This window comes from Onychomys torridus, chromosome 11 (genome assembly GCF_903995425.1).
Source record: "Onychomys torridus chromosome 11, mOncTor1.1, whole genome shotgun sequence".
Taxonomy (NCBI): Eukaryota; Metazoa; Chordata; class Mammalia; order Rodentia; family Cricetidae; genus Onychomys; species Onychomys torridus.
Window position 1 is genome coordinate 24,639,142 of NC_050453.1, and position 13,629 is coordinate 24,652,770.

Here is a 13,629-nt window from a genome sequence, read left to right on the forward strand (position 1 = left end):
AAAAAGACTTCTTTTTGAGCAGCTGTATGGAAGGGGTCCAGCTGTTCTGTGCTAACTGCCTAGTTAAGGAGCTGAAGGATTACGGTAGATAAGGACTGAAGCTTTTGCATTTGTTCTGTTGGTTGACCACCTACTGTGCTGTGAAGAGTGCATGGTAGAGAAGGATGGAAAGTGAGGCCCTTTTGATTGATGCCTATAGTGTTTCTTCATCTTCGCAGGATGTGAAGTATATTCAGACAGACGGGTATCGCGCTCCAGAAGCAGAACTGCAAAACTGCTTGGCCCAGGCTGGCCTGCAGAGTGATACAGAATGTACCTCAGCTGTTGATCTGTGGAGCCTTGGAATCATTTTACTGGAAATGTTCTCAGGAATGAAACTGAAACATACAGTCAGATCTCAGGAATGGAAGGTAAGCTGCATGAGGAGTTTGCTTTGGGGCTCTTGATCAGTTTAGAAATTTGCTTTATTTGTTTATATTTTGTCAGAGAGAGTGATGGCCTCCTATCCTTTGTGCTCTCTGTATGTATTTGCAGTACCTTCCGTGCCGCTGCTTATCCCTATAGCTGCAGATACACTGATGACATTGCATCCCCACAGCTGTTAATCTAGGTCCTGGGGTATAGTAAGCATTTGCTGAAGTGTTTGAATGCATTTTCCCAAACTGGCAAAAGAAATTCCCTTCGTTAGTTGGGCATGGTGGCACACACCTTTAATAACTGCACTCAAGAGGCAAGGACAGACAGATCTCTGTGAGTTGGAGGCCAGCCTGGTCTATAGAGTGAGTTCTAGAACAGCCATGGCTCTAAACCCTGTCTTGAACACCTCCCCCCCACACAAAAAAAAGAAATTTACTTTGTTGACTAAGTTATATTAACTTCAGAAGTGTTACTAGCAGAATTATAGGTATTACATTAAATAATAATCTTTTAATAATGCTTTACAGTTAAAAAGTACTTTTAGCACAGTCTTGTTAAATTTTCTGAATAGTCTCATGAGGGTAGAGTGGGTGGTCGTGAGAGGCACAGGTGTATAATATAACTGGTTGCGGGTCACATGCTGGGTTCTCCTAATTAGAAGCTTTCCATGGTTCCATAGTACTTCGTATTTATTTATATGCCATAGGCCGGTATACATTCTGCACTGGCTAGTTAGCTTCTGTGGCTGTGGTATAGTGGCTACTGCTTTTGTTGTTTCTGAGGGAGCATAGTTTTAAGTTTCAAACCTCAGACATTGAAATGAACTTTTTGTATGTCTCTAAGTTAGGAATTCATCCTAATTAGTTTTGCAAATGTATTGTGATGCTTTATTATTATGAAGTTCTCAGTATCCTTTAGACTTGAGATTTAATATATAATACTTTGAAGTTATCATTGAATCTGGTTTTAAGCAATAAGTATTTGAAATTAAATATTTTCATAATAAACATGTAACTGTTGGGTGGTTGGTGTTAGCACATGTCTTTAATCCCAGCACTCTGAAGGCAGAGGCAGGCGGGATCTCTGGGTTCAAGACCAAACTGGTTTACAGAGTGAGAGTTCCAGGACAGCCAAGGTTACACAGAGAAGCCCTGTCCTAAAAAACCAGAAAATAAATAAATAAATAACTGGAGGTTTTTCTGTCCCACCTGGTACCCATAGCCATTTCCAAATAATCATTTAGAGGCTTAATATTACTTATAAATGAAGTATTACTGGTCTGCTGGCTTATTGTTCCTTGGGCAGCTGGCTGATGTCTCCCAGGCTCTGCCCTTCTTCTCCTGTAGCTCTGCTTGGATCTCCTGTCTGGCTCTATCCTGCCTTGCCATAGACCAAAGCAGCTTTATTTATTAACTAATGAGAGCAGCATGTATTCCCAGAATATCATAAACATCTAACAAATAGTAGGTGACCATTATAATATAGTTAGATTTGCGCTAAACCCTAGTCATTGATTTCTAGCTTAGTGATTCTTGGAAGGAATACACTAATACTTTCTAGTGGGATTGCCCTATGTTTATTTTTGGCCCCCAAAATGCTGCTTATGAGCATAAAACCAGTATTACTTTTTTCTATTTCTGATATTTCCAGATAGCTAACAAGCTACGTGTTCTTTCTTTAGTGTTAGTTTGAATATAGATCAATCATTTAAATTAGCTTTGACTTTGCTTAGGCCCTTTGGACTGTATCTGCTTGGCCCAGAGCACATCAGAAATAGGTCACACTCAAATTTGTGTAAAATTTGGAGGCATGACATATACTAATGGAATCTCAAATATATGTCTCTCTAGGTAAAGTGTCATATTCTGTTTTAGTACCTTCTGCAGAGGCAAAATTGCCAAGCTGGTGTGAGCGTAGATTCTGAAGTCTGTGTCTTACTTTCACTTCCTCCTAAGTTATTTGGGTTCATTAAACCACTTATTTTCTTGTAATTGAAGGAGACTAACAATGTAATGTCTTACAAGAGTACTAAGACTAAAAAAGAAATGTTGTATGGTTTTTCAGCATAATGTGTGGTCATAGTAAGTTACCAGTAGATTCTAGTTATGGTGAGTGTCTGGATGTTTTAGTTATTTACACAGTTCTGCATTCTGAGTTAGTATAGCACTTGCTACATATTGTTAGATACATTTTTGTACCTAATGGAATATTTATTGGATCACAGTTTTAGAGGTATTGGTCCATGCTGTCGGAGGGTGTGGCGATGTGGCACGGCAGTTCACGTCTTGGTGACTAGGAAGCAGAGGCTGTTTCCCTTTTTTCTTTACTCTGTCCCCATGCCCATGAGATGGTGCCGTCTACATGTTGTACAGGCCTTTTCTCTTCAGTTGATCTCCAACATGTGCTAGTGGGCAAACCCAAGAGGTGTACCTTACCAGTGTCTTCAGTTATTCTAAATTGACAGCGTAGATTAACCATCACAGTCCTCACGGACTAAGTGCTGTCATCTACAAATAGAATGTGAATGATGTGACAGGGCAGCATCCTCCTGCTGCCTCCTTTTTCTCAGTGGTAGTTTATTTCACCTGAACACCAACGAAGACTCATCATTTGGCGTTGTGACCCATTCATTCATTGCATCTCAGTGTGATTTCTTGAGTTTTACACATTCATTTTGGAGATGTTCATAGTGTCAGGTATTGTATCAGTGCCTCTAGAAATCACTACAATGCAGTCTCCTCCATTAAGATTATAAATTCTTAGAAGAGGTATTGCATGTTACTCATGGAATAGTGCCATATGGCTACTGCTCAGTAAATGCAAGCTGAGCCGAATAACCTAAGGAAGACTTTTTCCCCCCTCTTTTAGGCAAACAGTTCTGCTATTATTGATCATATATTTGCCAGTAAAGCAGTGGTGAATGCCGCAATTCCAGCCTATCACCTCAGAGACCTTATCAAAAGGTATGTTAGATACAGTATAACTTGCTTTGCAGAGCTTTACCAGCTAAAGTTGTTGTTTTTTTTTTTCTTGGATTTATATTACTGTTACTAATTTGCCTAGTTATGTAAATGCAACTCCTTTAGAGATAGGAATTTTACTCAGGTGATGTCGTGCATGCTTTTAAACCCTGCACTCCAGGGCAGTGGCAGGAGGATCTCTGAGTTCAAGGCCAGCCAGAGCTACATAGCGAGAGCTATGTCAAACAAAACAGAACAATTAAGATAGCCTTTCTGGTTATGGAAGAGTCATTCTTCTGCTGTTCTTATGTAATGTAAAGGAGAGCCAGGCATGGTGATGCCTGCCTGCCGTCCCCATGTTTGGAAGGCTGAGCAGGAGAGCTGTAGTTTGAGGTTTCCTTGAGCTCCAGGTGAGACATTATCTCAAAGCAACAAATAAGAGGGGGAAAGGTGTGTTTTTCCCTCCTTCGATCTGGATCTTCTTCCTTGTTTTTCTGATGAATCTCTTTCCCTCTGTCTGTCTTCCTGTCTTTCCCTCTGTCTGTCTTCCTGTCTTTCCCTCTGTCTGTCTTCCTGTCTTTCCCTCTGTCTGTCTTCCTGTCTTTCCCCATTTAGATCATTTGCATTCTTTCCCAGTATTGTTCTCACTGGGATTCCCATGAAGTGTCTTGGCTGCTTATTTTAGGAAGTCTTAGTGTCTGGGTTACTCTAGCGCTTAGGATTTCCCAGAGGCTCGTGTGTCTGCTTGGTGTGGTGCAGTGGTCCCTTATAGTTTCATCTGCTGTTGTAAGATTGGCTGCTGTACTTCCCAGTGAATATGTCTGCCTTTTTGTTTTCCTGCCTTACTCTCTTTCATTTATTATCTGTACACTTGGTCGTTCTCTCCTTTCTTATAAATATTACTAGTATCCGTAGTCTGTTTCTGTTATTGCCTGTAGATTTTTACATAAATTGTTTTAAGATTAGGGGAATCTGGCAAGATTCAATGATCCCACTATTATCTTCTGGTTTTTGTTTTTGCTTTTTGTTTTTATTTATTTTTTTAAATTGTGTTACCATAAACATTTGTCTCGCCCCCGCCCCCACTGTGCTATATAGCATGTACATCACTTTCTTATGCTTCATTTATTAGAAACATTAAATCATAGCATGATACTATGTCAGAAACGTCTCATGGTTTATTGCCCTGTTGCTCATGTGGCCTTTCCATTCTCCACCGGGGAATGAGTAATCCATGATAATAGAGATAGTGCTGAGATGAACACTGAGCTGTTTTGATAGTTTCACTGCAGTAATCACAATGACGTTGTTGTCCTTTAGCATGCTTCATGATGACCCAAGCAGAAGGATCCCTGCTGAGATGGCATTGTGCAGCCCATTCTTTAGCATTCCTTTTGGTGAGTTGTATCTGCCATTATCCCCCAGCCCCCATCATTTGGTAGTTGTGTGTATATATTCTCGGGCTCCTTACTTGATCAGTTCATCATTTATTACATTTACCCATATTGTCATGAAATTTCACAGCCCCTCATATTGAAGATCTGGTGATGCTTCCAACTCCAGTGCTCAGACTCCTCAATGTGCTGGACGATGATTATCTTGAAAATGAAGATGAATATGAAGGTTAGTGCTTCCCAGATTATATTATAGTGTTTCTTATTTCTTTCTTTCTATTTATTTGTTTGTTTTTGTTTGTTTGTTTGTTTAATTTTCTGAGCTGAGGACCAAACCCAGGGCCTTGCTCTTGCTAGGCAAGCGCTCTACCACTGAGCTAAATCCCCAACCCCAGTGTTGCTTTCTTACATACAGACTATGACCAGTATGTGTGTGATACAAGTTTTATTCATAAGATTCTTCTTTATTTTTCTATTCTAAACATGAAATTTAAAAGGACCATTGAACTCTATTTGTGCTTTTTGATTCATAAAGTCATTTGGACTCTGACATTTCATTTTACCAAATTAATAGAGATTTATCCATAAGATGCTGTCTTTGGTCTGTCTTCTCTCTCCTCTCTGTGCTGTCATTTCCGCTTTTTATCATCCTCCCCTCTCCCTCTTCCTCTCCCTCTCCCTCTCCCTCTCCCTCTCCCTCTCCCTCCTTTGCTTTAACAGCCTTTTCATTCAGACACATTTGCTGTGTCTAGGGATTATTTCTTATTTTTAATGGCAGAGAGACATATACAAATGACAACAGAAAGGCCTCGACCTAGCTTGAGTGATCAGTGAGGCTCTCGCTGCAGTGGTGGCGGCTGAGCTCAGTGATTCCTTATATAAGGTTGGTTGCATGAAGTAACGTCAGGTAGAAACTGCCACAGTGTTCAGGGAACAGCAGTTTGGCATGATTGTATCTTACTTGTTGGAAACAGTTAAAGTTGCAACAGTAGCCGGTTTGCACATAGCTAACAGGCTTGATTACTGTGATTAAGAACTAGATCTTGTTTATGAGCTAGTAACACTGGAATCTAGCACCCTTGAAAGAATGCATAGGAGGTACCCAGTAAACATTTGTGGTAGAAAGGAGTGAATGGCATCAGCAAACTGAATTGCTATGTCCTGGGCACATAAACAGCAAAAACTATGGGGAATAGAAAACACATTTTTTATTATGCTGCTTGACAGTTTGTATTAGACCCTTAGGAAAGACAACCTGATAATTCTAACAATATTGCAAGTTTATGTCAGTTTTGACCTACCAATGTTATTTTTAGAATATCAGCTGTGAGAAATTATGAAGTTAGATAAATTGTAAATAGTATTATTTATAATATCAAAAAAATTGAAATAGTTAAGTAGTCATCAGTTAGGAGTCATTGGTTAATTTCTTGAATATAGTAAACTGTCCAAAAGTATACAGCCATAAAAGCAAATGAGAAGACTTCATTTAATAATATGGAAAACTGTCCAGAGAGATGGCTCAGCAGTCCCATGGCAGCTCACAGTGGTCTTGTAACTCCAGTTCCAGAGGATCCAGTGCCCTCTTCTGGCCTCAGGGGGCACTGCATGCACATGTGTATATGCAGGCAAAACATATAAAGTAAATACATCTAATTTTTAAATATAGAAATCCTCAAAGATATACTTCAGAAATATTAAAGTTGAAATTCTTGCTTAAAATACATAGATTGTATTTGCTTGTGTACGCTGGTAACGCTGGCCGGCTACAGCAGTAACTTCATGGTGCCGGTTGGCTTCAAGAGCAGAAGCGGAATGACACTTGGGAATTTTTTCAGTTTTGAATTATTTAACTAATGTATTTAAAACATTAAATGTAGACTGTTAAAAGAAATTGTTAATGCGTTGAATTTATATTCTTAAGCTTTTTTCCTAAGGTAAAGAAAAGAACTTCATTACTTAGGTATGTGTCACTGAATTTTCAAGTAGTAATTGTCTGCTGTTGTGTGGTTTTATGTCCAGATGTTGTAGAAGATGTCAAAGAGGAGTGTCAGAAATATGGACCAGTGGTTTCTCTGCTTGTTCCAAAGGAAAATCCTGGCAGAGGACAAGTAAGCACGTTTTTTATAAGTGCAGAAGTATTTGTAGATTATTAAAGTTTTGTATTAGATGGGTTCTGTGGGAAGGTATACACAAAATTTTTTCAGTATAGATTATCATTACTTTCTTATGCTTTTTACCTATCTAAAAGTCCTATAATACGTTTGATTTTGTAATCACTTAATTTTTAAACAATGTACTTTTGAGCCATAGTAAACAGTGACACCAACTGAATTGTGTTAATTTTGATTAGGTTTAGTTAGAGAACTGTTTGGTTCAATTTTGTTCAAATTAAGTACACTTGGAAAACCAGTTGGATTAGGTTCTGATTGCAATGGAAATGATTAGTGACCACGTAGAGAAGAAGAGCATGCTGGATGGAGACTTCTGCCTGAGCTGTGTCTCTGTTGAGCAGCCCGTGATGTCCCATACTGCCTTCCTCTGTAAGATGTCTGGGTGAGAACTATGATCACATTTTTTTTTTTTTAATATGGAACACTTCACGAATTTGCGTTTCATCCTTGTGCAGGGGCCCTGCTAATCTCTGTATCGTTCCAGTTTTAGTATACGTGTTGCCAAAGTGAGCATGATCACATCATTTTTATTAGAAACTCGCTCTGATCAAATAACAGGGTAAAGATGTAGTTCTTCTATCTGAAATTAACCCATTTCTGTTAGTCTATACTTTGCCACATGGCTTGTGGCTTACCAGTGTCTTTACATGTTGCTTCTCATGGCAGCGGCTGGCGGTGTCTCTCTCCAGTCTTCTACTTCCCAGAATTCTCTTCTTTCTTGTCCCGCTTATACTTCCTGCCTGGCCACTGGCCAATCAGAACTTTATTTACATAGAGCGATATCTACAGCATAAAGAGGATAAGAAAATGCAAGTACTTTGACTGTATTTTTTCCTTTCTAGAAGCAGACTATTATTTCACTGTGTTTCAGGTTTCTCTTCTACTCGCTCTTACTACTGAAGCCATGTCACTTGGTTGAGGGGCTGCCCCGTGGAGTGTAGGCTGTGCAGCAGCAGCCCTTGCCTCTCTCTGCACATTAGCTGCCCTTCTTCTTCCCTGGAGAAGTTCATCAGCAGTGGCGCAATCACTTTGGACTGGGTGCTCTGCCAAATCCTCCTGTTCCAGCATCCTGAGTGCTAGATTGCAGGCTCTTGCCACCATGCTGCTGATTGTAGAGATTACCTTACAGCTCATTGGCCATTTGGAAATGCTTCTGTTTCCATTTAATGACATTTTAGAGATGAGGTTTCTGAGTAGCTGACAAGTATCACTTTATCTAATTTCCTGTTTTCCTTCTTGTGTGTGTGTTATGGGTATATGTGTGTGTGTATACATTTGGAAGCCCAACGCTGATGTTGAGAATCACTCCCCATACCTTTTCTTCCTTATTTATTGTGGTAGGGTCTCTCAGTTAAACCCAGAGCTTGCCAATATGGCTAGTCTTGTTGGGCTGGCTTATTCTGGGGATTCCTTGCCTCTGCTTTCTGAGGCTGGAATTAAAACAAGCCAGCATGCCTACCTGTCATGTTACATAGGTTCTTGGGATCCAAACTCCAGTCCTTACTATTGTAAGGTAAGCAGTTTAACCAGTGACACATCTCTCCAGCTTCCCACATATATATGTAAAAATAATGTTAGATAATCTTCACTTTATCTTCAAGAGCAGTGCATAGCTTAGACCTAGTTATATGGAAGGAGCAAAATTAGTACCACCTCTCCTTTTTCCAATACATATAAACTCAGAAAATTCCATCAGAGGTCCAGGTTCCTTAGGTCTTACATTATACATCCTGCTTAACAGAATACTTTCGTGAGATGGAATGACTAGTCATTTGTCACATAGGGCTTTGTATATTAATGAAAGAATGTTCCATAAATAATTGAGTACTGGGGCTGGGAATATGGCGCAGATTCAAAAGTGCTTGCTGTCCAAGCATGAAGACTCATTTTAATCACTACTATCCATGTAAAAAGACAGGTCTCTTGTGTACCTGCAATCCCAGCACTGAGGAATTGGAGGCAGGAGAATCCCTGGGGTTTTTTGGTCATCCGTTCTAGCTAGTTAGTGAGCTCTGGTTCATGAAAAACCCTGTCTTTAAAAATAAGGTGGGAAAGGGGCTGGAGGCTCAGAGGTTAAGAGCACTGACTGCTCTTCCAGAGGACTGAGAAAGACACCTCCTCAACATTTGGCGCGTACACACACACACACACACACACACACACACACACACACACAGAACTCTTTTAGGAACTTTTCTTTTATACTCCATGGAATCGAATTTGGCTTTTTTCAAGTGAGAGAAGGGTTCCTGTGAAAGGAGAGGTGAAAACTGGGATGTGCCTGAATTTGAAGGTACATTAGTTTGAGGAAAACATAAAAGAACCTGTGTAGAAGCGTTAGGCATGGTAGCACATGCCTGTCATCCCAGCATTGCGGAGGCAGAGGCAAAGAAAATGAGTTGAAGGGATTCTTGCTACACCAACACATGTAGGCCAGCTTGGGTGACTTGGGACCCTGTCTGAAACCAGCTGAAAGGGGACGATCTAGGTGTTGATTTCTTAGGATCCATTTTCACATTGCCTTCAAAAGTCTCTGGACATCCAAGCTCAGGAGAACTCTTGACATAATGAATAAGGGAGACGGTGAGCAGAGAGCCAGTTCTTGAGTGCAGTTCATCTTCTGCTATGTGTGGTAACTGAGAACAGGTCATTCCAGACCATTCCCTTTCACTGCCCTTTTGCTGTAGGACAGCAAAGAGAACTTGCGTGGCTCTGTGTCCCAACCTACCTTTGGGAAGGAGTCAGGTGCTCCAAGAGAGGAAATCACTGGTTTTGAACTTCTTTATTATAGTTTTGGTCAGTCGTTTTACAGATAGTTTCATAGGCGTAGTTCCTAGAGCTTTGTTCAGCTCTTTCCCCATCATGTACTTCTCCAAGGGTAGCTTTCTTTGTAGTGGTGGTACCGTTTCTCTGGGCTCTTCATCCTTACTGGCTGTGTCTACTACTATGCATAGTCCTCTGGGAGTTTCACTCAGACGGGTATGCTTTCCACCTGACTTGTCTTTGATAGTTCTTAAGAATTGGATGAATTGAACTGGGTTCTAAGGAAGTGTTTTTAAACCTACCACCATAAAGTGTGTTCGATGGATTGTTAGCGTTGCCATCAGAGCTCGTTAAGAAATGAGATGAACCTATCTCTGGTGTATGTATGAGCTGGCTTTCTGGATCCCAGTACCTGTGGTTGGACACCTTGCTCGCTCCTGATAAAGTGGGGAGGGGCTTGGTCCTGCCTCAACTGAATGTATCAGGCTTAGCTGTTCCCCCATGGGAGAACTTACCCTGATGGAGGAAGGGGGCAGGGGTGGAGGGTGAAGGTTGGGGGGAGTGAGAGAGGGATCTGTGGTTGGTATGTAAAATGAATAAAAAAAAGAAATGTGATGAAGCAGACATAGGCAGGTAGGATGACTCGGGGTCGAGGTTTTTGTGGGTAGGCACTTGTGAGCAGGCTAGATGACCTAAGTTCAATTGCAGGATCCCACAAGGTGGCAGGCGAGAACTGATTCCTGAGAGTTATCCTCTGACTTACACACACACACACACACACACACACACACACACACACACACACTGAATTTCTATAAGAATTATAGACACTGAAGCTGTACACAGTCATGTATCATTTAATAACAGGAAATAGTGTGAGAACTGTATCTCTGTGATTTTGTTGTTGTGTAAACTGATACATAGCACACTTAATGCTTACATGATAAAGCCTACAAAACACCTAATCTAGACTGCATGATGTAGTTTGTTGTTGCTGGCCTGCAAACCTGGGATATTACTGTCCTGAATACCATAGGCAACTGTGATGGACAGGTAAGCACTGGTATAAATGCCAGAAAGGTACAGTAAAATACCAGGCAATACGAATTTTCAACTCTGTTCTAATCTTAGAGGACCAGTGTCTCACATGATTTTTCATTGATATTGTGTGGCATATAACTGGGTATACATTAAAGTTGGTAAAGCACTGATCTAAATCTAAAATCACTGTGGTGAAATGATGTTGTCTTCTCTAACCTCCTTCAGGTCTTTGTTGAGTATGCAAACGCTGGTGATTCCAAAGCTGCTCAGAAGCTGCTGACTGGGAGGATGTTTGACGGAAAGTTTGTTGTGGCTACATTCTACCCGCTGAGTGCCTACAAGAGGGGATACCTGTATCAAACCTTGCTTTAATCATAACCTAAGGACTAGTTCCTGTTTCTCCTCTTCCATTTCTTGGATTATTATATTCCACAGCTGAATGCAGGAGCACCCCTTTACCCATTTTAAAGGGTACCTTGTACATTTATTTAATCCTACTAATGTGCAGCCATTGCCCACACAGTGACTGCATTGCAAATATTGGCACTGAGTAGGACAAGACCTCTCAGCTATACATTGAGGGGTTAGAGCACCCATGTGGGCACCCTTTATTTGTGCAGTAGGGCAGGTGCTGCTCTTTATTGTGTAACCTAAAAAAGATGTCATTTCATGTGATGATGAAGCAAAGATGAGTCATTTGTCATAGTGAGTATTATTAACAAATTTGTTAGGGTTGGTGACACCACAGATGATTTGTTTGTATTGTCAGGTGTTATTGTTATTCTAGCTGGCACTGGATGCTCTAATGTTAAGTCATTGTCAAGCAGCAGTTACCTACCGTGTTCTTAACAATGAGTTGTGAATTTTTCTAAAGGAGTACTGTAGGACTTAATATTCCTCTGAAGAAACTGCAGTGAGCCTATCAACGTTTTTAAAATTACTATTACGGCTTTTAAAATAGAAAGCTGATGCTTGATCTTGCACAATTTTTATGTCTAGTATGTGTGCTTGAGTGGGTGTGCAGGTGTGAAAGAATAGAGAAATCTGAGTCAGTGTACTTTATAGTGTGAGTCTTGTGATCTAATATAGTCTATAACCATTTCTTCCTACCTGTTTCACACTTGTGAGACTTGAGATAGGGGTTTCTTGAAAGTCGGTCTGACTGATAGAATGTAAATGACTGAGCAGTTCATTCCCACAAAGTGCAGAACAAACTGGAGTCTAGACCGGGTTACACTGAAACTCTTCAAAGTAACTGGAACAAAGAAGGTTTCGGTACGTGTAAATGACCCTGTTCTTCAGTCTGCTTTAGATGCAAGATTGACTCGTCTGTTTTGTACTGAACCTCTTGTGATAATTGTAGAATTCCTTCAGGTGTGAGTTTCTTCAGTTATAGTGGAAAATTGAAGTGGGTCAGAAAGAAAAGTTGGTTGTGCAGTGAAGGGAGAACAGTGTGAAGAAGGTAGCTGGCTAATCACGGATCCTTTTCCCCGCGCCCTCCCTGCTGCCTACCACCGCCATCCCCTCCCCCTTTGCCCCTCTGCAGCTGGGGGCAGTGTCCAGTCATCTGGCTTTTGACTGGAAGGGAGTAAAGAAAGGTTGGGGTGTTACGAGGTGGAAGTAGAAAGGAAGAAAAACTCCATTCCTAAAAGCTCCACAACAGTCTAATGTGCCCTTGATTAGAGGCGCCTGTTCTCATGAGTTTGTTGACTGTGGCTTGAGGATTGTGAGTGTGCGTTCCTTTTACTGTAGAGTAGATTGCCTTGAAAGCTGTAAACTTATGAAACATTTGTAAAGCACTGATTGTACAAGACAACCCAAAATTGTACACCAGTTATGAATTTTTTCCTAGCTCCTTACCTGAATGAAAGTTTTATTTATTTATTTTTCCTTAGGAAAGAGACTTTCTTTCCCTGGTGGCAGCCCACTTATATAGTTTTCTCTTGTTCATGCCATACAAGCTCCATTACAATTTGCATTTTAGAGGATGAATTCTTTTACGCTGGTCAAACATAGACTGTCCAACATTTGTTAGTAAAATCAAATTACTCAGAGTTCCCTCTTATGAAGTTAAATTTGTTATAAGGGGATTGACTGATGAATTATCTAATGTTTTTATGTCACGATCCCTGATGTTTTCCTTAGAAAGAAGATTCTTTCAGGGGTTGATTGGGTGGTTGGTTTGCAAGTCAAAATTGAAGAGCATAGAATCAGTGCTGTGAAGCCCTGAGCTTTCCTAAAACATAAATATTTACATCAGGGGCTGCTTCTGTGGTTACAGTGTACAAGTGAATTCTTTTGAAGGTCAAGTGTGCTTAGCACATGTTCCTGTCTCATAAAAAAGATCCTTGCAAATAAACTGCAGATAGGCTTCCAAGCTTTGTCGTGCAGTATGCTGCTAACATTTCTGCACTTACAGCATTCTGTGATCCTCATCATTGCAAATGTACTCATAAATATGTGTAGTGTTTGACACTGTAGATTTATTACAAAAGATGCTAGCTTGATTTGAAGGGAGCTAAGGAAGTAAATGATGGGCCCAAGTAATTGCATTGACTTAAATATTTTATATTGAAGCCACAGAATTGAAAATAAATGATAACCTACTATTGATTTAAACTATTGTTTAATAGCTTAACCCATTTACCAAAGAGGACAGCTGCAGATTCTCCCTCCTCTGATACTGTGAGGACTTTCATTTTAATATCTTTATTAAACTGGGACCAAATATTATAAAAGATACAATTTTCACAATAAATATATGCACAGGAATTTTAATTCTTTGAAGTTATTAAAAACCTATAGTTCTCCTATTAAGAGGCAAAGTAAAGAGTCAAAGGTTCCTATTACTTAGCCCCTGTCTCCGGGGCAAATTTTACC

General features: G+C 40.3%; 1 protein-coding gene and 1 non-coding gene across 2 annotated transcripts in view; one reads left to right on the forward strand and one right to left on the reverse strand.

The window, feature by feature from the left end:
- The window catches only part of Uhmk1 (U2AF homology motif kinase 1), a 15,920-nt gene extending 3,548 nt beyond the window's left edge, over positions 1 to 12,372 (forward strand). The window contains exons 3-8 of the mRNA XM_036202154.1: positions 219 to 410; positions 3,286 to 3,380; positions 4,698 to 4,774; positions 4,902 to 5,000; positions 6,794 to 6,882; positions 10,975 to 12,372. Coding sequence (XP_036058047.1) covers positions 219 to 410; positions 3,286 to 3,380; positions 4,698 to 4,774; positions 4,902 to 5,000; positions 6,794 to 6,882; positions 10,975 to 11,121 — 699 coding nt within the window. The 3' untranslated portion in view covers positions 11,122 to 12,372. The remainder of the gene's footprint in view (positions 1 to 218; positions 411 to 3,285; positions 3,381 to 4,697; positions 4,775 to 4,901; positions 5,001 to 6,793; positions 6,883 to 10,974) is intronic.
- LOC118593613 lies at positions 7,356 to 7,459 on the reverse strand. Its single transcript, XR_004946278.1, has one exon. It is a non-coding gene; the product is annotated as a U6 spliceosomal RNA (small nuclear RNA).
- Positions 12,373 to 13,629: the final 1,257 nt, after the last annotated feature.